Source organism: Chrysemys picta, chromosome 9 (assembly GCF_011386835.1).
Source record: "Chrysemys picta bellii isolate R12L10 chromosome 9, ASM1138683v2, whole genome shotgun sequence".
NCBI lineage: Eukaryota > Metazoa > Chordata > Testudines > Emydidae > Chrysemys > Chrysemys picta.
The window spans coordinates 65,711,343-65,738,064 of record NC_088799.1 but is presented as its reverse complement, the minus strand read 5'-3'; the positions used below and the strand labels follow the sequence as shown (position 1 = coordinate 65,738,064).

The window sequence follows — 26,722 nt, the reverse complement described above, 5'->3', positions numbered from 1 at the left end:
GTGGTCCAGATTGGGCCCAAGAGAATCAGGGAGTGGGCCAGAGGAAGCTGCAGCAGGGGCTGAGGTGGGTAGGCCTGCATGGGCAAGTATAGGTGGGCTAGACTGAACTAGAAATACCAACCACACAATGGTCACGCTCTCTGGAAGTACTGCATTTGGCTGGAGGCCACCTCAGCTTGTCAAGGAGCTGGCATTTCTGCTGCTTAGATAGTTCTTCTGGGCAAGGCCAGTTTGAGCACCAAAAACTGATTGCCAGCTTATTTCACTTGTTTGGCCCTAAACTGTGAATCAGGCTGAGTTTGTGCTCACTAGTGATATGGCGCCTCTACTAGGGGGTGAGGCCAGGAACAGGCCAGCACCCCCACTGAAAGTGTTCCCCCAGGGCTGAGCAAAAGCAGTGATGTTTGGGAGAAGGCCGAAGTCAGGTTTGGGTGGAGAAAAGGGGGAGGCAGACAGTTCTAAAAGGTACGAGCCAGTGCTTTGCCCTGCACACCATTAGTGAGAGGCCAGGGCTGGGCTGTTGCTCAAAGATCAGCTCTATTGAAAGTTGGCTGTGAGGACAGTGGGAGATTGATGTTCGCTTCAGAGTGGAGTGATCAGCTGTGATCTCTGCCTCACCCTGATGCCAGCTGTCAACAAAAGCGCTGTCCCTTCATGGTACTGCAGAGCTGTCCAGGCTGCCCTAAGTCTCCGAGGACAGCTGGCAATTCTCTAATGCTGGCTTCTGACCAGCTTGGAGAGGGGAGGGCAGATATGGGGGTGGGAGTTGAAGGGGCAACAGAGGAGGAGCTGTCACTCAGTTAACTGCAACCCTAGGGCCGGCTATGTCCCAAGTAAACCTCACCCTTTGCTTCCCACTGGTGAAAAAGCTCATAGAAGCGGGACTTGGGGTTTCTACCAGAGATGAGATCCCTCATTAAGATCTCTTTCCTCTTCCCCTCCCCCTCCACCTGTGAGCTTGTATTGCTTCCAAAGCAACTGGAGCTACTGTGTGAGACTCAGCATCTTTCTAAAACTCTCTAGAGACTGGTTTATTCTCACTGTCTCTCTGGGAGCCACAGAAGGGGTCAGCCTCTGAAATACATGCCCCAGCTGTAGCTCTTGCATGGGGGCTGTGACCAGGCAATTGGTGGTCGTGCTGTCTGGGCAGGGGCAAACTTTGGCTGCATCCTGGGCAGTTAATATAGGGCACTGAAGTAGGGATGAGAGAGGAGGGAAGCAGGACCCAGGGTCGACGTGACTTTGGCTGGGCTGTTAGTAGCAGTGGTGGTTCTGTGAACTCATTAAAGGGCTACGTATGGGGCCTGGGGAAACATTAATTAAGTTGTTAATCTCACCCCGGGGTATATCTCTATTAGGCTGTGTGTGTGCCTAGCACTGCAGAGGAGTTGGGGGGGGGGGTGCAGAGGAGAAAGAGGCATAATTGGCTTTTCTAATGGAAAGAAGAGGAAAGCACCTTTACCACCCTGAGTGGTTAAAAGGAGAAAGGCCCTTTCATTGTAGCAGTGCTTGCTCTTGGCTCTGCCGGAGGGTGGGGAGGGGGTCTGGTAATTCTGTTGTGAGAGAGCCACAGGATTTAGAGACTGTTCATTTCTTGGAAGGGTTGGAGCTTCCTGTGAATTTTTGCTTCCTGTGGATTTTTGCTACGACAGCAGGTAGCTTGTCCCCCATTCCCACTGCTTGACTGGATTCCAAGGTCAGACCAACTGGATTCTTGAATCTAGGGAATCCATCTGCTGGGGTGTGAATGTGGGGCCCGGGGGCAGGAGTCTGTCAGGTATGTTACAATATAAAATGTTTCTGTCACAAAGTCAAGATTAACCTGAAATGAGCCTAGGGAGACAAGCTGACGTGAGAAGCACAGACTGAGTCCTGAGACCAGAGGAAGGTAATGCCAGGCCTGCTGACCACTGGATGGGCACACAGAGGACACAGTGGGAGTTCAAAGGACACTCTGAGAAGCTTGTGATCCTAGCTGGGACATAATGATGTGGTGTAAAACATAGGAGACCCAAGGACAAAGGGAGGGGCATAGGGCCACTGAGTGACCATAGCTGTGGAATGTTGGGCTGAGTAATCATAGAAGTGACAGTGGAGACTCGGTGACCACAGGTAGAGATGTACAAGAAGCTAAGGCTTTGATCGAGGCACATCCAAAACCATTTTGAGAGTCCATCCTCCGAAGTTATTAGGATTAGTGAAGGAGAAGATGCTGAGGAAACTCCAGGGGGATTCAGCCAAGGTTTTCTACTCTGCTGGTCCAATAGGGGCATCCGCACAGGGGAGTGGAACTGGGTCTCCACCATCAGTTCCTGGGTCCATGGAGGAGAGTGGGGGACAATGTTATAGATGTGACTCTTCACAGGTTTGAGTTGATGGTGGAGGGGGCTATGCCTCTGACCCCTTTCGGGCTATGCCTTCACTGCAGTGTTAATGCCAGTGATCGGCACTGGGCATGAATAGCCACACTGCAAAGCCATGTCTGAGTTACTAGGGGTGTGTTACCAGCCTGAGGGAAAGCATGTCGCTGTCTCAACCCACACCCCCAGCCAGGCCAGCTAGCCTGAGCTGAAAGCTCCCTGTGTGGATGGAAGGGGAGAAGGGGACTAGGGGCTGCACCCAGGTAAGAGCCCAGGCTGATGCTGTAGTGAAGACGTTCCTCAGGTGGAGGTGCCAGGGAAGAAGCATGGCCTGCCTCAGAGGAGAGGCTGCAGGGAGAGCTCTAAGGGGAGGACAGCTGTCGGTTTCTGGCCAGCAAGCATGGTGCTCACTGGGAACCAAGGGAATATAAAGGAAAATACCGGCCTAGCCATGGAGGCTGGAGGCACAGCCTGGGGAATTCTCCACTCACAGTGTGACTGGCACTCCTGAGGGGAGCGTGGTGGCAGCTGACTGAGACCGGGCTTGTGAGGGGGCATGGGGTCCCAAGCTAAGTGGAGGGATAAGTGCAACTGTACCCCCATCCCCCAGTCCTCAAATGCAGGAGGCTTCCTAGCTACAGGCCCGGAGTGCTTGGCTCAGCGACTGGCTGTGTAATGTCTAATGAAACAAGACAATCACTGCCAATTATGTCAGAAAAATCACCGCTGGAGATAACTATGTCCCAATGCAATTCTGTGCCAGGGCTGCTTCCCCCCTACGGCTGCCCCAATCTCCGGTCCGGGCTGCTGCATGTGCTGTTAACAGCCCACAGTAGGGAAAGCCAAGAGCATTGTTTACAATTGATTGAGGCCAACATCGTCCTATTGAAACAACATGATCCTGAATGTGGGCTTTACTTAACGTGCACTCACTGCACCAGGCTTGAATGCCCACTAAAGGCATTCTTATCACTTTCTCTCCCTACGTAACCAGCTATTGTATTGCTGATGCACCTGCCACTGTGAGATATCACGGTGGTTAACATCCCCTAGTGGGTACAATTAGAACTGCTTTCACTGTGTCAGGGACCCTGTACTGCTCAATGGAGATTCTCCTTTGCCTCTAGGGGTAGATGCATGTGCTTTTGGTGCAGAGGGATTTGAGATCTTGCCTTGATGCTGCTGGGAAGTTCAGAGTGGCCATGGCGTGCAGCATAGTGACAGGCCCAGGAGACATGGATTTGAAATGTCTCAGGGGAAGGCTGCACTCAAGACGAGCAGACCATAAACACAAGCAGGATAAGCTTCTGTGGGCCCTTCAGTTACATGTCTCTCTACTATGTGGGGAGAGAGGCCCTAGACTACTTCTGGGGTTTCCACAGTAATTTTCTTGCTCGGGGCCCTGCCCCAAAGGTTGTGCTGCAGGAGTGGGGTGGATAGAATCTGTGTTCTCTGCTTGGGCTGATAGGTTTCCCATCTCCTGACCTGAGCCCTCAGCACAGGAAGTTGCTCTAGAAGTGAAGATGGGAGAATGGGTGGGAAAGTGTGTGTGTGAGATTAGCCCTGGAGGATGAGGCCTTCTAGGTATCCACAGAAGTGAAAGCTTCTCCCCCTAGTGTGGCTCAGCACTGATCTGAAGTGAGGGGGAGCTCAGTCCCGGCCTCTGCTGAGATGGAGAAGGGGCCAAATGCATGGTGATGGGGAAGGGATTGTGATGGGGACACCTGTCCGTGGAGTCCCATCAAATTCATTGCACACAGGCCAAAGAGAAAATGTCAGACCATAACAACTTTAATTCACTGCCACAGCAAGCTGGGTCTAAACACGTGACCCCTGGCCATTACTTGGTCTACACTGAACCCTGTCTGGCAATCTCCCACTGCTGGTCTAACACAGATTTGGTTCCAACAGCGTTGGGAACAGCAGAAGCGCTATGGTGGATCAGCCACTGATTGCGTAACCACAACTTTGAGCAGAGTTAGGTCAATGACACAGCTCTTTTATTTAAAAAAAAAAAAAAAAAAAAAAAAAGAAAGAAAAGAAAAAAGAGCCTGTGGCTGATCTACACTAGTGATCCCAGTGCTAGAGCAATGGTGAGAGGTTTCAAAGACCGCTCAGTGCAGATGCAGCAGATAAGATGAAAGGCTCCAGTCCCCAGAGCCGGTCAGCCCCCAAGGGCCTGGATTTTCCTTAAGGAAGCCAGAAGACACTATAGAGGGCAGCACTACCTAATTCTCTCAGCTCCAGAGGCCAGGCCTGACACCAAGCCTTGCGTCTATGGCACTCCTTGTACAGGAGCACCTGGGAAGGTTTAACTAATGTGATCGCTCACTGCAGATCCTTTCCTTTGACATGCAGCCCCGGCACTACCTTGTCCTCTCATCACTCTGAGAAGGAGCTTCTGCAATTTCATTTAAATGGAGATGATTGAAAATGAACCTTTGTAACCAGCCCGGCGTCTGTGCTCTCTACAACACTATTAACAGCATAGGAAAAGAATAATGAATATGCAATGCACTTCTAGTCACGCGCCCCCTCTGAGGAACAGGGATGGTCAGTGTAAATAAGTCTCCTTTTCTGTAATAAATGAGTTTTTGCTTATTTAATTTAAACTAGTTCCTGTTCATAAATATTAACCATTTTATTGTCTTTTTTTCTTGTATAGTCAATTCATTTACATATTGCCTATTCTCCCCAAATCTTTATGGTATTAGCAAAAAGTGTGTTCGAATTCTAAGGCCAGGGTGTTGATTTTTAACCTGTGAGTGACCTATATTCAGGAACTTCATGTGATCAAATATTAGACTGTACTTCATTATGGCTGGTGCCTCCAAGTCTACAGGAAAATGGGTGTCTCAGGGAAGACCCCTTCAAACTACTAAAAGTGCCTGCAGACATATAAACAGAAGTGGGTGATTGATCAGGAATACTTGTTATGGCAGATGTTTTCTGTAATGGACTGGGTGGTCGATAAAGGATAATTGTTAGGACAAATGGGTTCTGTAAGGGATGAAACAGTACTAATGAGCAGAATAGAATTCCCTTTAGCCTATTAATCATGTAACCTAAGGATACCATCAAAGAAATTATGTAAATAATGAAGTAAAATGAAAATGTCAGAACAGGACACATAGTGAAATTAATCACAGGGAGGTATTTTTCCTTCCACAATGGGATTTATTTGTCTCATATCCTATAAAAAGACAGAGGTTTTAGGAATTACTGCCAGGAGTGCAAACTGCCGGCATCCCACCAGTTACAGAGAAGAGTGTCTCAGAGGCCACCTCTTTACTGTATACCAAGGGTGATAATGTATCTATTCTTCCTGTACTAGGGCATGTCTACACTTATAGCGCTGTAGCAGTGCAGCTGTACTGGAACAGCTGCAGCGCGCGTGGTGAAGATGCTCTCACCCCCCCGAGTTGCAGAAACTATGTTGACAGGAGGAGCTGTCCCACTGACATAGCACTGTGCACACTAGCGTTTATGCCAGCATAACTGTGTTGCTCGGAGGTGGAATATTCACAGCCTGAGTGACATAAATTTGGCTGACGTAAGTGAAAGTGTAGCTGTAGCCCTAATCTATGATTGATAATCTTTGATTGTCAAACAAACTCAAATGAAATTATGCAATCTCAAATTGTTATTACAGTAGATCCTCAAAGATACAAACACCAGAGTTACGTACTTATGGAACTGGAAGTAATCAGAGAGCAGCGGACACCTCCCTTCCGCCACTGCTTTGGGGCTTTAGTTCTGAGGCTTGGGGCTTCAGCTGGGATGGGGGGGATGGTTAGGGCTGCAGCTGCAGGGTGTATGTGTCAGGGGTCTGGGCAGAGAGTGGGGGTCAGGGCTTCTGACCCTTGGGAGCGCTGGGGCTTGGGGCTTCAGCCCCACAGGGGGCGCTGAGGCTCAGGGCTTTAGCTACAAGGGGAGTGCTGGTTTCAGCCCCAGTGCTCCCCCTGTAGCTAAAGCCCCGAGCCCTGGCAGACTCCCTAGTTGAAACTGGGGAGCAGAGCCATAAGGAGCCCCGGCATCCCCTGCAGGGAAGAAGCTGTGATTGTTGCCCCGAGCCCCAGCGCTCCCCCCAGATCTAAAGCCCTGAGCCCTGGTGCTCCCCAGGGTCAGAAGCCTGAGGGTTCCCCCCAGGCCGCAACCCCAACCTGCCCACACGAATGGCTGAAGTCCGTAATATCTGGTTCAGAGTTATGGGCAACCTCCATTCCCAAGGTGTCTTTAACTCTGAGGTTCTACTGTAAATTCAAACGTGCAACACCATTAACAACATTCTAGCCATTATGTTTTCCTGTATTTACTCTTCTGAAGGGAAGGAATACCTTGCCAGAGTGAGGTCTTGATCAAATCAAAGACTGTACTGCAAAACTTCAGGAACTAAATTTCCAAAATTCTCTCAGAACAGTCTGTCTCCTAACTGGCTATGAGATGTTTGTGCCTGACTGCCTACAGTCAGACTGGGCTGATTATGTATGTTGTAATTACTGTGTGACTACCTAGAGCTCTTAGGTTGTCACTAACTGCAGCTACATGGCAACAATGGAGAGAAGACAAATCCTCCTGCTCCAGCCCCTATCATCTGAGCTAAAAGAGAAATGTCTATCACCTGTGAGCTGTCTAGGGTCTATGACACACAGCAGAGAGTGGGGAGTTGAAAAAACACTTAAAGGCATAGCTGGCATCTTTTGATACAACAATGAGTGGGGGGACACCAAGGCTTGAATGAATAGGAAGACTAATTTCCCCTCTGACCCATGGAAACAGTGGTTTCTCCAGTGCAGGTTAAGGGGTGTATGCAACTTCTGTCAAGACTGAAATGACCATGGAGACTGAATTCCTTCAGACCCCAAGAGAGGGTGGTTTCTCTGCAACAGAAGAGTTCAGATCTGTTGATGAAAAAGATCGAACAAGGGATGCACAGGTTTGAATGACAAAGGAGACCAAATAGCCCTTGTGCTCTTGAAGATGCTATTGTGATCCTCTGCTTCACACTGGGGACCAGCAATGGAGAAAGCAAGAATGGGCAAGAATGATCTCCTCTTTGAAGGGAGTAGGAGGCATGTGGGAGGTGGCAGCAGGTCAAGATCGACAGGTGTTGTGTCAATGTTAAATTAAATCCCTTCCTCTATAAATAACACTGGCACTATTAATGAAAACCCCAGATACATTTTATTTGTGTAGGAAGATCAATGCTGTTTAAAAATCCCTCATTTCAAAACTTGACACTTCTCCAGATGCCGTACAACGTATGCACCTCTGGCGCTTCAAGGCTCCTCAGTGCCAGGAGAGAACAGTTAGCAGTTTTGCAGTATAGAGGAGGTGACTTTATACCAGGTGGAGGATCACTTCCAGTGGCCTCAAAGACTTGATCTGTCCAAAAGCAAGTCTTTAAATAGTCATGTTGGGTTGTGTTAGGGCCAAACCTACCAACCAGGACTCAGAATCAACAACAAAACAAAGGGAGAGAAATATCCAGTAAGCTTGCATGACTTATGGGGACATTACTAGGCTCCATCAACACGGGTGGAACAACACAATGTAATTGATTAATGGCCAAATAGGGTTCTACCGTAGTTTGGCCACTCCTTGGGGAACCCTGGCTGTTACACTGACTCCTTTGAACAAGTCACTTCAGCTTTCTGCCACCATTTCGATGTCTGTAAAATGGGAACAGCAATATCTACCTACCCACTGATCCCAAAGGGGCGGGGTAAGATTTAATTCATTAGCAAATGTTTGTAAAAGTTTTGGACGACAAAAAGCGCTATGGAAGCCCAATCCTGTGAGGTGCTAAGCATCCTTGTTGGGTTAAATCCTGACGTTCTTACTCGGGCAACTGATGTCAAGGGGGTAAGGCCTGAGAAAAGACTAAGAATTCTCTCTCTAGATTTGTATAAGGTTTCCCATCACTGTGGTCTCTGGGCACCTGATGTGACTGCAGTAGGGAACTGACCTTTAGCTGGGGTATTATTACAGCAGAGAGAGCTGTTGTGACCTGCACTCTGCCCCTTGTTTCCCTGGCTAGCGAGTCTACTCTCCGGTCTTTTGGCTTTGATTCTGTATATGCAGGGACTGAGGTGGTGGTCTGGCATCAGCTGACTGGGGGCCTGGCTCCAGTCAAAGAGGCTCCCTTGTTCAGCTCTGTTACTGTCCCTTGGGCATTGTCCATGAAGTTTCCCAACAAGGCGGATTTGTGCTGTTTGCCCATCTGGACCAGATCTACAATAAGAGGCACTGTGAGATGTGCCAAGACCTTGCCCCCTTTCTGCAGCCTGGTGCTTGGTCCCAGGCATGCAGAGATTTAAAGGGACACCCGCTGCTCACTTTGATGTGGCTTGCACTTGCCTGTAACGAACTTCTAGACAAGTGACCATCCCACTTCTCCTGACAAGGCTGTCCTTGTCAAACTGGCAAACACTGGTTCCCTCCCCTGCCCCACCTTGTGTGTGGCGTGGAAGCCCCAGACATGGCTGTACAGCATGAGCACCAGCATCTCTGAGGAGGTGAGCTATGCTTTGGGCACTGTCTGGGTTAGTTACATGTGAGCAGAGGGAACAGGCAAACTCAAAATGCCAGAGAGGGAGAATGACAGCACAAACGTTGTGGGTTTTTTTGTTTTGTTTTTTGTAGCACCTATATAAACGTTGCCTTTTGCTTTTATTTCTTGGGGCAGAGCAATGGATTTTCCAAAGCTATTTCAGGTCTGCTGTTCCCCAGATTATTAGACTCCTTCAGATTTAGGCCTAAATTACTTGACAAAACAACCTTGATGCAACTCCACTGACTTCAATAAAATTACAACAGGGGTGAATTTGACCCAGTTTAAAATGAGCCAGAGAACCTAGTGGTGTTGGAAAGGGAAAACAGGTGGGGAATGGAAGGAGATTGGTGAGGGCCAGTACTTCCTCCTTCTGCTCCTGTTATGGTTGGAAAACACATTCACCCTTTCCTGTCCCAGCAGGACTGTATCCTGCTCTCACTGCAGCTGGAGGCAACTCCACAGGCGAGATCAAAGGTGCTGATCCAGGGACACTAGCCATCCCCAGACTCATTCCCCTCTGGTATCAGACAAGAAGGCCAACAGCACTTTAGAGAATCCTGCTGCCCAACAAAACCTTTTAAGGGAGATCAACTTTGGGCCCAATCTTGCCAGTTACTAAGCACCTCCTATTTGGTTCTGAGCACCATTAAATTCCAGTTTAACCAGTGAGATTTAGGGGTGCTCATCACTCACAGGATTGGGCCCTTATTTATTCTGACCTTTTAAAAAACCTTCCCTTTCACTCCTGCACCTGAAATCTGTGTTAGAGCACTGCATAACGTGCAAGCTCGGGTGGCTCTGTTCACTTCGACATGAGAAGAGAAGAGAAGAGAAGAGAAGAGAAGAGAAGAGAAGAGAAGAGAAGGGGAGTGGACTGGCTGGATCGTGAGGAGAATTGGGAATGTTTCTTCACAGAGTAAGTCAAGAACATAAACACGGCCTCCTAGACAGACACTTGAAGCCTTTTCCTTTACGGTGAACCATCTCCAGAGCTGGTTCCAGTGCTTTCTGCCTTACTGCCATTTTCAGGCCCTAGCCTTCTAACCAATCTCCTCAGAGTCTCAGAGGAGGCTGGGTGTCTTGCACTTGACATGCTCACCAAAAGGGGTGCCCCCAGCAAGCACCTCTGCCCCGTGGCCATAAAGAATCAAGGGTAAGAGCGAGGAGATGAGACGGCCAAGAACGTAAATATCAGAGGAAGAGTTGATTACCCTATGGTTTCCACTGCTGCCTGGCCTCGTTTGCATGGCTGGATGGGCTTTGCCAGTTTAAGACGAGCTCAAGATCTAGTTAATAACCATAGTGGCAGCATAGCACCCTCCATCACCATGCTAGGTTGTTGGCAGCTGGAGGATGGTACACAACACTTCTAGCAGCACAGTGCATCCTAGCACCATGCTGGGGCTGTGTTGGGAGCACCGTTATGGTGACTTTCATCTAGTCTGACCATGAATTGACTGTTGTCCACATTTCCACAGCGGATTATGGTGGAGGACAGCACCTCCAGTAGCATAGCATTGCCAAGGTAGGGCGTTAGCTGGTGGGTTATATCTGGGTTAGGGAGGACAGCACCTCCAGCAGCAAATACCCTCTGTCACTTTGCTGGGGTGTTGTGAGATGGCACCCGTCCAAGTTGTGGCACACGGTAGCCTAGCGCCCCCAGCTCTGGGCTGGTGGGGGTATTGGAAAGATGGAGTGTCCCATTCTAGAATGACACGCTCCCAGCAGTACATCATCCCATGTTACCGTGCTGATTACGTATCGGGGGATGGAACATGTCTCTGTTTTGGAGGGCAGCAGCTCCAGCATCATAGCACCCTCTAAAGCCATACTGGGGAGCTAGATGATGAGCTTATCTTGGTTATGGATAGCTGCAGTGCAGCACTCCCCAACTCCCTGCTGGGAGATGGAGCATGTCTAGATGATAAAGGCCAGTGCCTCAAGCAGCACAGCGAACCCCAGCGCCATGCTAGGGTATGGGTGGATGGAGTACGGCCAGATCCTTGTAGGCAGCATAGTGCCCCCTAACACCATGCAGAGTGTGCCCAAGTTTCTCAGATGTACTAGAAGTTCTGGGTCAGTGAGAGACAAGGTCCTGGCAAAGCTACTAGTGTCTGACTGGTGCTGGTGGAAGGTTCCAGCCCACACATCAGTGCACACATGAGACCGGGAAGACATAGCGGCTCCCCTGCCTGGCGCCATGTCCCGTGTTGCATCAGGGTGCCTGGTGGATGTCCTCAGACCGCAGCACTTTGTAGATCACCCAGTAGAAGATGTTAAACACCAGGAAGGTGAAGGGGAAGACGGCTCGGGAGATGGTGTCGATCCGCTTGGCCCTGTCGACGTAGCGCCTGAGGATTGACTCTCCCTCCCTCAGGAAAGGGGTCGGCGGAGGGGGACTGTAGATGCTGGGACCCTCCACGGCACCACCATCCTTCACATGCATGCAGTGGCCTAGGCCATAGCCACGGAAGTAGAAGCGGCTCTCACGGACAACCTCTTCCTCCTGGAGAGATGCAGATGAGAGGGGAAGGGAATGACATGTGAGTTCAGTGTCACTGGCCACAGTTAGATGCCAGACAGTGAGAGAAGCTGTTGCAGGAGTGTGTCTATACAGGGAGTGTATATATACGCATGGCTTGTTTTGATCATATACAGTGTATATACTGTATGGAAATGTGTGTGTGTGTGTGTGTGTGTGTGTGTGTGTATTTCCATACAGTATATACACTATATATGATCAAAACAAGCCATGCGTATATATACACTCCCTGTACAGACACACTCCTGCAACACCTTCTCTCACTATACCAGCACATGTATATAATAGAATTTAGAAATACCAAATACCGTCACACACATTTATAAGCCTGCATCGTGCAGGTAGAAGGGTCAGGCTAGCAGATCCCATAGCAGGGAGTCTCATTGGCTACAGTGGGACACCCTGCTATGGGATTGTGCATGGTCCCAGGAGTTCACACTCACACATGCCTTTGCTGGGCCAGGGCTGGGCTTTCCATGCATCTCTCCCCTAGGCAGTGATGTGTGAGTAGCTAAGACAGTGGTTCTCAACCTGTGGGCCGCTTGTGGCCCCTCAGCACACAGCTGCGGCCCATGTGACAGCCTCAGGGCCATACAGGGTGTGTGTTTGTGTGTGTCTGTGTGTATGGTAAATAGGTTGAGAACCACTGAGCTAAGATAATCCATTTCCACATAGTGTACTTCCCCCAAAGACCTGGAGCAGGAACCAGTTACGTGCACATACCAGCATAGAAAAGTCAGGAAATCACAGTTAAGTGCTTACCCAGCCCTGGTAACCTCCTCTGGATTATTTTACCCACAACATTCCCACCTCTGTGCACACAACGTGCAGCCTGCACCTCGGATCAGGCAGCAGGGCTGGGAATGGCTCTTCTTGGATTGCTCAGGAGGTGAGGGGGTGTACTGGAAGGAAAGGGCTTGCATGCATGGTGGCAGGTTGCCAGTGGATGGGTGTGTTTCAGGGTATTGCGGTTGATGGGAGGAATGGGGTGTTTGTAATAGCAGTCACCAAGGGGTGTGAGGAGGATGTGTGCTGTTTTTTAGCAGTAGCTGATCGGGGAAAGGTTGAATGTGCAGTGTGGAGATGGAGGGGAGGAGGTCAGTGCATTGTGTGGTACACGGGTGACCTAAGAGCTGAAACCATTGTGCCTCTCCCCTCAGCTTCTCTTACTCCAGGCCTTCCCCATGCTGTCTCCACCAACCCTGTTCCCCCACATCCTCACCTGCCCCCCATGTTCTTCCTGCATAGCCCGTCGCCACCCCCTTGGGACTCCCCCATGCTGCTTCTGTATGAGGGGTGAGCAGAGCAATAGGGGTAACCAGAGGGTGAACGGGGAAGAGGATTGTGGTGGGGGAGGTCAGGGCCTCAGCATCGGTTGGTTTCCCCAGCGCACTGAGGCAGCAGCCCCTCTGGAAGCCCATTGCCTTGGTGCAGATGCCAACTCCCTCAGTGTTTGCTGCGTGGGGTGCTTGAGAGCCATGGCAGAAGGGTCCGGAAAGCCAAGTGTCCCTGCCTGGAGACGTTGTCCTTGGAAGAGTTATCAGGCCATGTCTGGAGAACATAAGAACGGCCATACTGGGTCAGACCAAAGGTCTATCTAGGCCAGTATCCCGTCTTCTGACAGTGGCCAATGCCAGGTGCCCCAGAGGGAATGAACAGAACAAGTGATCCATCCCCTGTCGCTCATTCCCAGCTTCTGGCAACCAGAGGCTAGGGACACCAACCCTGCCCATCCTGGCTAATAGCCATTGAAGGACCTATCCTCCATGAATTTATCTAGTTCTTTTTTGAACCCTGTTATAGTCTTGGCCTTCACAACATCCCCTGGCAAGGAGTTCAACAGGTTGACTGTGTGTTGTGTGAAGCAATACTTCCTTTTGTTTGTTTTAAACCTGCTGCCTATTAATTTCGTTTGGTGGCCCCTAGTTCTTGTGTTTTGAGAAGGAGTAAATAACACTTCCTTATTTACTTTCTCCACACCAGTCATGATTTTATAGACCTCTATCATATCCCCCCTTAATCATCTCTTTTCCAAGCTGAAAAGTCCAAGTCTTATTAATCTCTCCTCATACGGCAGCCAGTACATACTCCTAATCATTTTTGTTGCCCTTTTCTGAACTTTTTCCAATTCCAATATATCTTTTTTTGAGATGGGGCGATCACATCTCCACGCAGTATTCAAGATGTGGGCAGGCTGGCTCTAGGCCCCAGCAAACCAAGCACGTGCTTGGGGCGGCACATTTTCAGGGACGGCATTCCGGGCATCTTTTTTTTTTTTTTTTTGCTTCGGGTGGCAAAAGGCTAGAGCCGGCCCTGGCAGCAGCAGTGCGTCGTGCGTGGGGGGCACCCTGGGGCTGCTGCAGTTTGTGCCGCGGGGGAGCAGCACCCGCACCTTGTGGCTGGGCTGGGCAGGCTCCGAGCAGGGGACACTTGGGCTGGGGGCTGCCCCGCGGGGCACACGGAGCCGCCTGCAGGTGCTGCAGGGCGGCCGCCCCCCAGCACCACAGTTGGGGCTGGGCGAAGCAGCCCGAGCCACCCAGGGACTGTGGCAGGGGGGCCAGAAGCAGCAGCAGCGGGGCCATAGAGGGCGGGGCGCTGCCATGTGGGGCCCGCGTCCCGCTCTCCAGGGCTCCGCTCCCTCTGGGGCTACCCTGCCCCAGCTCCTCAGCCCCCTACCGGGGCAGTCCCCCGGCTCTGCCCTCCCGGGTCCCGGCTGGTCCTGGAGATGGGAGCCCTGGCTGGAGGGACCCTGGGATGAGGTGCGGCCCAAGAGCCCCACTGCTTATCCCGACCCTGCCAGTGCCAGACTGGCTGGAGGCGAGGGGTGAGCGGGCGGAGTCAGCACTGGTGGGGGGGAGCCCAGGGCTGGGGCAGCAGGGGGTGTGGGTGAGGTGGGGTGGGGGAAGAGAGAGCCCAGGGCTGGGGCGGCAGGGGGTGTGGGTGGGGAGGGGTGGAGAGCCCAGGGCTGGGGCGGCAGAGAGGGCGGGTGGGGGAGGTCACTGGTGGGGAGGGTGAGAGCCCAGGGCTGTGGTAGGGGGCAGCCAAAATTTTTTTTGCTTGGGGCGGCAAAAAAACCTAGAGCCGGCCCTGGATGTGGGCATACGATGGATTTATATAGATGCAATATGATATTTTCTATCTTATTATCTATCCCTTTCTTAATGATTCCCAACATTCTGTTCGCTTTTTTGACTGCCACTGCATATTAAGTGGATGTTTTCAGAGAACTACCCACAATGACTCTAAGATCTCTTTCTAGAGTGGTAACAGCTAATTTAGACCCCATCATTTTATATGTATAGTTGGGATTATGTTTCCCATGTTTATAGAGACTTGCTGCAATCACTGGAGTGCGAAAGAGAGGGACTGTAATACAGAAAATGTTAACAAGCCCTTAACTCTGGGTCACTACCGACACCTCCACGATGCAGGGATATGGTGGCAGATGGTGTAAAGGCCTGATCAGCATCCGCTTGGGATGGGTGGGCAGGCCCTACTATCCCTATCTATACGTTAAAAGAACAGGAGTACTTGTGGCACCTTAGAGACTAACAAATTTATTAGAGCATAAGCTTTCGTGGACTACAGCCCACTTCTTCGGATGCATATAGAGTGAAACATATATCTCTATATGCATCCGAAGAAGTGGACTGTAGTCCACGAAAGCTTATGCTCTAATAAATTTGTTAGTCTCTAAGGTGCCACAAGTACTCCTGTTCTTTTTGCGGATACAGACTAACACGGCTGCTACTCTGAAACATATCTATACGTTGTGAGGACATGTAGTGAACTACACCCATTGTTGTGTGTCTATAGAACAAGACTTACAGACATAAGCAGCCATATTATAATAGGATTGCAGGCAGTGCTCAGAATTGATGCCCAGGCTGCCAGGGCATGGTAGGTGAGCTCTGAGCTGCTGTTTCTAACCCTGTCTACTTACACTGCATTATCATCCCATAGAGCAGTGCTGCATCTGGCTCACTCCATGGGGAGGGCTTTAGCATGCTTGTCGGTGTGGGGTACTTATAGAAACACACACACAGTGATACAGATCCAAGGGGGAAACCTTTGCATAGCTTCCCTGGGGTCACCTTACCTAGATAAACTCGGAGGCCTGAACCACCTGTGCTGGATGGTGACTCTTTCATCCAGCATCACCGTAAATTGACTGTCACCCACATTCCCACAGTGGATTATTCTGGCCCTGGTGTCTTTGTCAAGACGCCCAGAAGGGGGCTCTGTAGCCTCACTCGATCCATATGGACTGTGGTTTTCTTTGAGACAGAAAGTTCTTTTCACTCCTTAGGGTACATCCAGACTACCTGCCAAATCGGTGGGTAGTAATCAATCTATCAGGGATCGATATATCGCGTCTCGACTAGACGCGATAAATCGATCCCCGAACACGCTCCCGTCGACTCCGGAACTCCACCAGGGCAAGCGGTGGTAGCGGAGTCAACAGGGGAGCCACGGCCGTCGATCTCGTGCCATGAGGACCCGAGGTAAGTCGAAATAAGATACGTCGACTTCAGCTACGCTATTCCCGTAGCTGAAGTTGCATATCTTACATCGACCCCCCCCTTTTGACTCTAGAAGTGGCTGCATTTCAGTAATGGGTCAAATGAGCCATAGTCATCCCTTACCTACCTTAACGAGAAGTTCCAATATTTAGTGGGCCAAATTTAGCCCTGGCATCAACAGGATCCAGCGGCCCTTCAGTGGACTTGCTCCCAACTATACCAGCGATTAATTTGGAAAGAAATATGATCTTGAGGCTAAACTATGGGGCTGGAACTCGGGTGACTTGGGATCAACATGTGGCTCCGCTACAGACCTTGGACAAGTCATTTGATGTCTGTACCTCACTCCCCAAGCTTCTGTTTGTATGTTGTAACCCTTTCTCCTACCCACTGTCTCGTCTATTTAGGTTGTAAGCTCTTCAGGGCTAAGACTGTCCCTTTCTGTGTAAAATGGCTGATACAATGGGGTTCTGATCTCAATTGGGGGTCTCCTACAGACAATCATGAAAAAGGGGCTGTCAGATCCTCGGGTGAAAGGCTACAGAAATGGTAAAGCATGATTATCCATCATCATCATTGTGCTTATTTCTCACTTTCACAAGGGTCCTCAGCACAGACCCGCTCATCTCATTGCATGAGTGAGCAGGGACCAAACTCCTCCCCTATTTTAGTTTCTGGGGTGGAGAGCAGCCAGCTTCGGGGGCTCTCATGCAGAGGGAGCACTGACTTGGCTCTTTAACAGGTAACCTGCCTACTAAGCAAGTCTCTCCCAGGGGGGAAAACAGGGAGATGGTAAATTATTGATATTAGTTTTCTTTCATTGCAGAGATTTATTTAGCCCTTTCTTTAGATTTACCGCTAGCTGCAAAATCCAGGAAAGCAGAGAGAGCTCTTGGAAGAATGGCGCACACAGCAGGGTTGCTAAAGGTGAACTGCCAAGCCAGACAAAGTGTTGTGCCCTTCACTGCTCCTTTAGGAGCTGGAATGATGACCTCAGCTTTTTCTTACACTGCAGAAACAGATGCGGTTTGACTCACCTCTGTTGGCTGGAGGAGTTTGGTGCTTTTGGGAAGAGGATCACCAAACCCCAAGGCTGAACCCTGACCTGCAGTTATATTAGGCCTTGCCTAGGCGGAGGCTGTGTCCCAAGAGCTGCCATTAATAGCAACCACGATGCAGCTGCAATAGAGCAAATGTCTAGTGTAGGTAAGTAAACCTCCTCTTTGCACCCGGGGAGCTGCCTGACAGCCAGGTGAGCTGCACTGGCACAAACTGTGGCTGATCAGCCAAGCTCTCTCTGCGTGGGGTTTGTACTGGTGCGGCTATGCTGGTGGCTGGAATCGGGGAAAATCCCTAGACAAGGCTCTGTCGCTGGACCGGAGGGTGGGCTGGCTGTGTGAAAGAGAGACTGAAATCAAGAGATGTTAAACTTGACAGAATGGAATTCCCTCCCAGGCCGAAATCCTGCTTTGCCAGTTTCATCCAGAAGAGGGAGCAGCTCTCAAGTAAAGCCCTGTGTGGGCAGCAAGCTTGAGCTACATTTTGCAGCCAGGTCCTTCCGTTCTGTGGCACTCTGGTGCTAGGGTGACCAGATGTCCCGATTTTATAGGGACAGTCCCGATATTTGAGGCTTTGTCTTATATGGGTGCCTATAACTCCCCACCCTGTCCTGATTTTTCACACTTGCTCTCTGGTCACGGCCAACTAGAGATTTGATGGCAGTTCCAGGTATAGTACTAGAGCGAGGGTTAGATTCACCTGGACATGAATAATGCAATCACTAGGGAGTCCTCTTGGTTCTTTAATCTGATATGACCTTCCGTTTCTTTTATGCTGCCCTGGAATTGTACATGTCCAACATGCTGCAGAACTTTGTATGACAGCTGCATAACAAGCTGGCAGCAGGCAGCGAGTCGAGGAGGTAGTCTGGGTTTCTGGGATAGGCACTCTAGCTGGGTGTTAAAACAATCCGCAGTGGAACTATGTTGAAATTAGCACCATGTGTCAGATTTTAAATTGAACGCCCCCTTGAGAGGAAAGCGGCAGTTCACCCCTCAGAGAGTTATTCTTTCAGGCGGTCTGCACTGGTTCCATTTGCATCTGGAAGGTTTTCTTCCCGGCCATAAGGGCTAGAAATACAGGCTGAAGTTCTGTGTTGCATCTCCAGGAAGCACTCCACAGAACTCTCAGCCCTGTGGGAGGGCGGGCAAAGGTGACTTTAAGCCAGGGATCCTGTTACGAGGTCTCCTCCTGACAGCACTGCTGTTAAAAGCAACATAATGCCACCTTTGTGCCAATCCCCATCCATGGACTGCCACGGGGAAAAGCAGGTGGCTGCCTTTGGCTGGAGGGCTGTGCAAAAAGCAATCATTTCTTTCTGGCTTCAGCAAAGGTTCCACTCTAACAAGTGGCTCTGTGCAAAAGGCATTGTAGTCTAGTGTGTCCCATGAGCCAGCAAGACTTTGCTCTGTTACACCTGTGCAGTCCCACTCTCTTCAGATTAGGTCCTTGGTGAGATGTATGCAATCCCCTGCCCCTGCCCTTTCCAATGGGTTTGCCCATCTGCCACAGACTGGCCTTGTCACTGGAATGTAGGACACATTCCTATCAACAAGGCACAAGAAGAAACAGACTCCTCATCTCTCTGTCTCCAGTTTTGTCTACACTTGGGGGTTTGCCCCAGTTCCAGCCATTGATTCCTGGCCACCAGCATAACCTCCCCAGTGCAAACCCCTAGGGTAGCCAGGTAAAGCTGCTGCTAGCACCAGTGGCACTGGAAGCCAGGTTAAGATGCACTCGGGGAAAATGGGAGCTGACAGCACTTTACTCTGTCTACACTTGGGGTTTGTACCACTGCAACCACGCTGGTGCCTGGCCACCAAAGTCTGAAATCAGGACTCCCTGCCAGCACAGGCAGGCCTTAGCTCTGCAGACTCTGCAGTGTTAACAGCAGTAAAACTCAGCACACACTTATGATAGTGGCTCTGTTAGCAGCTCTGGCTCTCCTACAGCCCCGGGGCTGAGATCTGCTGAGTAAGAAGGTGTCAGTTCTGCACAAACCCTGTTCAGAATGGAGCTGTGCTTTAAACAGCTTCAGTTAGGGCCCCGACTGCACTCCAGACACAACTGTGTCAGGGGATCCAGTAACGGCACTGTACTGCTGCCAATCTGCAGCACAGATGGGCCCTTACGATGTAAACTCCTTGGAGCAGGCAGCTGGGCCCAGTTCTACTCTCTGCGAGGCTGGTGTAAATCACTGGATTCAGTAGGTTTGTCCCAGATTTACACTAGGGAGACAGAGCAGAATGTCTCCTCTTGTCTTTAATGGATCTTTAATTGGAAGGATTGCATACGCTCCGACCGCACAAAATATGCCGGTGAGTAACTATGCAGAAGGGAAACCAGGAACATCCAATCTAAGTTGGCTTCTATTATCCCTTTTGAATTATGGAGCTGTGTATTCAGAGTAGGGAGGTGGTACAGAAAGCTGGCTGTGCCGAGGGAGATGAGTGGGGCTGAAGCAGCTTGGAGGTGTGCACGGATGACTGGTAAGACAGCTGGGCTTTCTGGGACTGCTGGGGTTCTGCAACAGGATGCATAGGGAGGCTGGGAGAGATCACAAAGGGAGAGCAGCAGGGGAGGAGGCATGCAGGGTTACAGTGCTTTGTTGTCAGTAGCAAACATGGACATTTCATTCTGCCTGATAGTGAAACTCTTTAGAAGGTTCCTTTGAGGATGTTGGGGAGTCCAAGAGCAGCACTAACAAAAATACAGGAAGCCATTCTGACCTGCCCCGAGTGTGACAATCCTGATTGCACACCCAAATACACTTTCTGCTCTGACCTGTACTGTGTGACAATCCTGAGTGCACACCCAACTACACCCTCACCGCTTGAACTTGCCCCAATTGTGACAGTCCTGATTGTACACCCAAATATACCCTCACTGCTCTGACCTGCTTTGAGTGTGACAGTCCTGATTGCACACCCCAATACACTTTCACCGCTCTGAGCTGCCCCGAGTGTGATAGTCCTGATTGTACACCCAAATACACCCTCACTGCTTTGACCTGCCCCGAGTGACAGTCCTGATTGCACACCCAAATACACCCTCACTGCTCTGAACTGCCCCGAGTGTGACAGTCCTGAGTGCACATCCAAATACACCCTCACCACTTGGACCTGCACTGAGTTTATTAGTCCTGTTCCCACCCTCACCACTCTGACCTGCGCCAATCTCTGTTGTTCTCACTGAATTTAGCCTTCAGGTTAGAGTACTGTTTGCTTTCCCTGCACTCACCTGCCCCACCTGACTTCACCTATTGCACCTTTCTGAACCCCATATGCATGTCCTCACTGTGCTGGACTTTGTATTTTTATGACCAAACAGAATGTTTCTGCCCAGGGGTTCTCCAAGGCCTTCTTACACCACCTCTCTCTCAGTGCACTGGACTGTCCAGCTGTGGTCACTCTCCTCAGGCGCGAAGGCTCAGGGGAGCTGCTGCCCACTCCTGGGAGTGCGTTTGGAAGAAATTCCCAGGATCACTGGTAAGAAGGCTCTGACTCAGGGGTGGGCAAACTTTTGGGCCTGAGGGCCACATCAGGGTATGGAAATTGTATGACAGGCCATGAATGCTCATGAAATTGGGGGTAGGAGTACGATAAGGGGTGAGGGCTCTGGCTGGGGGTGTGGGATCTGGGGTGGGGCCAGAAATGAGGAGTTCAGGGTGCAGAGGGGAGGCTCTGGGTTGGGGTGTGGGGGAGGCAGGGTGAGGGCTCTGCGGTGGGGTTGGGGATGAGGGGTTTGGGATGCAGGAGGGGGCTCCAGGCTGGAACCAAGGGGTTCGGAGGGCGGGAGGGGGATCAGGGCTGGGGCAGGGGGTTGGGGTATGCAGGAGGGGTGTGAGGTCTCCGGCTGGGGGTGCAGGCTCTGGTGTGGGGCCAGGGATGAGGAGCAGGAGGGTGCTCTGAGTTGGTACCGAGGGGTTTGGAGAGCGAGAGGGGGATCAGGGATGGGGCAGGGGGTTGGGACACGGGGGGGGGGGAGGGCTCTGGCTGGTGGTGCAGGCTCTGGGGCGGGGCTGGGGATGAGGGGCTTGGGGTACAAGAGGAGGCTCTGGGCTGGGATCGAGGGGTTCAGAGGGTGGGATGGGGATCAGGGCTGTGGCAGGGGATTGGAGTGCGGGGGGCGGGGGCACAGAGGTGCAAGCAGCTCCCGGAGGCATGTCCTCCCTCCAGCTCAGAGGCGTGGCCAGGCGGCTTTGCACGCTGCCCCATCTGCAGGCACCACCCCTGCAGCTCCCTTTGGTCAGGAACCGTGGCTAATGGGAGCTACAGGGGCAGCGCCTGTGGACGGGGCAACGTGCAGAGCCACCTGGCCACACCTCCGTGTATAATGTAGGAACCGGAGGTGGTTCATGCCGGCTGCTTCCTGGGAGCCGAGCGGAGTGGAGCAAGCCCCCGACCCCACTTCCTGGCTGGAGCTGAGGGCCGCATTAAATGGTCTGATGGGCCACATGTGGCCCATGGGCCATAGTTTGCCCACCCTTGCACTGACTGGGTCCCTAGAGAGCTGCTTTGTCTGCCCATGGGGAATCCGTAAGAAGCAGTGACTGGCACGCAGGACAGGAGATTGGCCTTCTGAGGAGAGATGCGGAGTAGAAGCCTCAAAAGGAAGAGGGGGAGACAACTAGACACAGGATTGGGGGTCAGAATGCTTGAGTTTTTGACCCGGCTCTGCCATTGTTTCTCTGTGGGGCTTCAGGCAAGAATCTTCACGTCTTAGTCCCTCTGAGGGATGTTCGCAAAAATGCTTTGGAGAAGGTGCAAGTCAAGGAATGTGATGGTGTTGTTTCATAGAAATCATATCGCTCTCATGATCAGCAACTCGTCTTCTATACATCAGTCACCCCCTACCCAAGGTACTTAGCATTACCCGTATTTTACAGAGGGGAAAACTGAGGCACATAATGGCAGAATGCTTTGCCCCAGGTCACACAGTGACAGAGCTGGGATTGGAACCCAGAAATTCCTGCTGTGTCGTAGTCACTATGTACCCCTGTCCTGGACAGTGAGACAGTTTCACTCCCTTTAAATCTGAACCCCACCCCTACGCCATGTATTTTTGTGGCTCTCATCTTCCTAGCCTTTGAGCATCCCTGCAGGATAACTTTGCTGTGCTGCCAGGCCAGGCCACAGATGCAGCTATCCCCAGTGGAAAGGACTACCCCATTTTTTCGTGGGTGAGGGTGCAGGCATGAGCTTGGTGGGGTTGGGGGAGGTTAACATAGAAGAAGGGGACAGAATGGGCCGAGCCAGGGAGGTTTCTCACAGTGTGGGGTGGTTGGTTTGCTTTTACCCTGGAGCTGGAGCTGGAGCTGCAGAACTGAGAGAGCGTTCCGTACGTGGGCTCGCGGCTGCGCAGGCCATTCAGCTGCTGCAAGGACTCCGGGCTGGGCGTCTGGCTGGTCAGGCCCTTTTGGAATCCAATAGTGCAGACCAAACAAAAACAGGACAGTGGATGATTGGTGGCTCCACCAGCCAGCACACGTGCACAGAAGCTTTGAGCAAAGGCCGTAGTGCCAGGGAAAAATGGGCGGGGTATAATGGGCAAGGGTGAAGGGTGCCCACCTGGTGATGCAGTGCTGGGGAGAGTGACATGGCAGGTTATGGAGGTATGTATCTCTGGCAGCACAGCGCCCCTAGCATGGGTGTCTGGAGAGGTCGGACAGCAGCACTGTGCCCACACGCAATACAGATGTGCCAGGAACATGTCCAGACTGAGGGTCTGATTCTGGCAGGTGCTGAGCACCTTGATCTCACATTAACTGCAACAGAAGATGCGGACACGCGTCCCCTTGCAGGATGGAATGAGGGAGTGGGACTGACGGCCTGCAGTCAGGCTCTGCAGGCCTGATTCTTCCCTGCAGCTTGGGTAGTGCGTTCACACATGGGCCAGAGGGCTGTCACACACTCCCCTTTTGGTGAGAGGCAGGGAAGAATCAGGCCCCTTATTCACCAGGCTACATTGAGCTTTTCTTTCTGAATAACCGGGATCTGCAGTTGTTACATTATCCACCGGAGGGCGCCCACCCAGCCCCTCTGAATGTAATGAGGACACTGGAAAGTGAGAAGCACAACTTAATTACAAATTGAATAGGAGGCTGCAAAGGGCCAGCCCTGGAGCTGGCTCCCTGGGCCTGCCAATCTCATGGAAATCAGGTCTCGTCTGCTGGCTGCTCTGCTTCTTCCAGGGGTCGCCCATCTGCCTTTGCTCCCTGTCTTGGAGCCCCCTGGAAGGCAGCGGGGAGGCTCCCGCTGATGATGAGGTGTTGGCACAACCTCCACCTGAGCAGATTGCAGCATGGCCCGGGCAGCTGGCTCTGCTGGAGGAAGAGGAGCCTAGGTGAGGGTTGGTGTCTGAGCTTAGGCCCCACTCAGCTGCCGCAATCCACAGCCAGTTGGTGCAGAGACTTGGGGAGGTTGGTTTTCTGCTTTGGCCGGGGTCGCTTGCCCGATCGTGAGCGGCAGCATATGGGCCTGGCATACTGGCACTCCCCAGCCTCTAGCACGAGCAGGCAGAGGCCCTTCACTTCAGATCAGAATTCCACTATTAACAAGCACCATCTATCTGGGCTTGGTCACTAGGCAACCAATGCGCAGCTCAGCAGTGCTGCTTTTATTTATTTAGAGCCTGTTTGATGCCCTGACTGTTGATCAGCAGCATATCCTCTGTTGCCATGACGACATACTGATAACCCTGCCCCTGGGACGGGGCGCAGAGGGCCATCTCCCCCTACCCCCCAGCACACCCACACCTTAAAGCACAGAGAGTGATGGCATTTCCTGTAGGAAGAAAGTGGCTGCCCTGGAATAATCCCTGTGCCCCACTCAGCCTGCTGGCCCCAGATGGGGCTCCAAGTGGAGATCTCTGGGGACCACACATACAGTCCTTTCTCTGCTCGGTGTATTGATGCCTCCTGCTGGCAGGCATTCTAGGCCCTAGAGGAGGATTTACCAGCTCTTCTGTTGCCACACACTGAGTCTGGGGTCAGGATGGGCAGCGTGACTGAGCTAGCAGCTGGCGGCACTGCGCCTCAGGGCCTCCTCCATCTCGGGCCTGATCCGGTCCCAGCCACGGCAATGAAAATCTCTCCTTGGCTTGAGTGGGAGCAGGACTGGGCCTCGTGAGGCTCATACTGAGGGCAGCAGGAATGCTTCGGGGATATTTTACAGGTGTCTCGGGGCTGTGGGTTTCCAGAGCTGCTCCCAGATAACAGAACCCTCTAGCCAGGCCTGGGACCACGGGCCATAGGCGGAAAGAATAAGGTGCCATCAGGCCCTTGGCAGGCCACTGTCTCCCCCAGCTCTGTGCTATTACTGGGGTCCATGCCCCCCGTAAGGAGGCACTGCCTGCTCCCAGCCCCTGTCATTCTAAACTGGCTGGGAATTTGTGACTGTATCTGCCCAAGTCGAGTGGCCATTCCCAGCCGGGCTGTAGCTGTGCAGCAGGATTGCAGGTCAGTGAGTCTTGTAAGACTTGCTTCCCGGGTGCCCCGAGGCTGGGTGCATCTCGCAGGGCTGTCCCTTGGGCTCCCTGGAGCAGAAGCACTGGGACACGACTGAGAGAGCCTAGTTAAACTCCCAGTGCAGGCCTCTACAACTGCTCAGGGCTCCGGGGGTGGTCGGGTGCAGAGTAGGGGCCTGGGAGGGCCAGCCAGGGAGATCCCCGCCAGCCAGTCCCCATGGTAACGCTGAGTGTGCAGTGTGTGCTGAAGGGTGTGGGGGGACTCACCATCCTCTGGCGCCGCTGCCTCCTGCGCAGGCGCATGAACTCCTTGTGCTGGCGGGAGACGAAGTTGACGGCCGCGTATTCCAGCAGGGCGGCGAAGACGAAGAGCAGGCACACGGCCATCCAGATGTCAATGGCCTTCACATAGGAGACCTGCAAACCGGCATGGAGAGGGGTCTGGTCAGAGAGCACAGGGCCTGGGCTGCTCCAGCCCATGGGGACATGGCCATCCTCTGGCCCCAGGCCTCCCACACCCTTTTGCTAGACGAAGCCTCTCACAATCTCTTTGGGCCTGCCCAGCCCCTTTCACTTCTCCCTCTCTCCTCCCTTTTTCAGCCACACTTCCCCCTCCCCGACCCTTGCTCTACCTCTCTCTCTTTTCATTCCCTTCATCTCCAACCCCAGGGATGATTGTGCTAAAGCAGTAAGGAGAGCAGCCCTATTCCCATCCTCTCCTGGAGCCACCACGATGGGATGGGCCCCATGTGGGGCCATGAAAAGAGGGGAAGAAGAAAATCAATTATGCAGCACTTGATGCATTTTCCACCCATGTGCCGCCTCTTCCCAGCTCCTGCTTTTATTAACCCAAAGCAGCTTTTGTCTCCTATCGTCGCTGTCGCTGCTTCACTGGGCCGCTGGGCAGAACAGCCGTGGAGCTCTGCTGGCTTGGCCAGCAGCCCTCCCCGGCATGGTGCTTCTTCCGAGTGCTGCAAGAGAGGAGGAGGATCTTGTTCCCCTCAGCCTTGACTAACCCAAGGGCAGGCGGCTTCATGGCCCTTCCTGAGAGCTGACTGAATGAGAGCCCCTTAACCAACGCCACAGTAGACAATACCAGTCCCAGACACTGCTCATGCCTGGGAGCATGGGGGGGCTCAGTGGCCTGAGTCAGTCTTTTCTTAAGAACGAAGAACAGATTCAAGAGCTGATTAAACTCAGGGGCTTGTCCCATCGTTGCTCGTACATGGGGCTGGCAGGAGCTGAGCTAGCTTTGCCAAGGCACCTCTGTCCTGGTCTGGAAATCTGTTTCTCTTCCAGTCCTGCCCCACTCCTCACACAGCTCTGCCAATGCCCCTCACTCCTGACCTGCAGCCCCCTGCTATTCCAGCCTTGAATCTCCCTTGCCAGTCATGCAGTTTTATGATGTGTCAATGGGCAGCAGGACAAGACATCCCAACTCACTTTACTTGTAATCGAAACAAAAACCTCCAGCCTGTGGAGCTGAAAAGCTGGTGTTCTGATGCAATGCACCACTCATTCACTCTCTGGAGCAGCGGCTGGCTCTTACTATGTGTCTGTACAGCACCTGCTATTATGGGGCCCTGCTCTGAGTCGGGGCTTCTACTGTCATGTGAATACTGAATAACTCATAACTAGCTCTTGCCCCTGTTTGAGCTGAAAGAAGAACCCTTAGTACAATCCCCTTTCCCCTGCTAAAAACTAGAAAACCTCATTTAAATTCCCCACAAAATCTGGACTCTGTCAGCTTTGGAAGAAAATGGAGCCAGGTTTTCAACTGAGCTTAGCACCAAATGTGCATCCGGCATGCTGAGATCTTTGGCCCACAGTTAAGCAAAGACTTTTCCTTCCCTGACCCCTTAATAGCACAAGTGGGAGGGCTTGTAAAACTCCTCTGGAGCTGACTGACCTCTCTGTGCATTTCCCTCTGCTTGGACACTGGAGCTCAAGGACGTCAGATTCAGTTGTTTAGAACTGTTTTCACTCCGAGTGAGTCAATAGCAGGGTTGCAAATGCTGCCAGGGGATGTTTGTTTGCTTTAAAAGACGGTGGTTTCTGCTGGAGTCAGAACAGAAAGGCACAGGACGGTTCCCTCTCAGCTTAGCTCTTCAGGGCCAGGTTTACCCTGTCAGTATCCAAGACTGTGTCTCTATCCTTTACTCCCCCTCCCAGACTCCAGGTGCTACAGCTGGGCTTCCTCTAGCTCCTGCAGTTA

General features: G+C 51.9%; 1 protein-coding gene across 4 annotated transcripts in view; it reads right to left on the bottom strand.

The window, feature by feature from the left end:
• Positions 1–5,413: 5,413 nt before the first annotated feature.
• The window catches only part of LOC101932104 (glycine receptor subunit alpha-4), a 41,227-nt gene continuing 19,918 nt past the window's right edge, over positions 5,414–26,722 (bottom strand). For 2 of the 4 annotated variants that reach the window (XM_005285665.2, XM_065556452.1), the window contains exons 8-9: positions 24,775–24,924; positions 5,414–11,422 (exon numbers count right to left, since the gene is read on the bottom strand). In XM_005285665.2, the coding sequence (XP_005285722.1) occupies positions 11,132–11,422; positions 24,775–24,924 (441 nt within the window). In that variant the 3' untranslated portion in view covers positions 5,414–11,131. Of the gene's footprint in view, positions 11,423–23,104; positions 23,366–24,774; positions 24,925–26,722 lie in introns of those variants that run through there. The other 2 variants (XM_065556449.1, XM_065556451.1) reach the window with 2 other exon arrangements.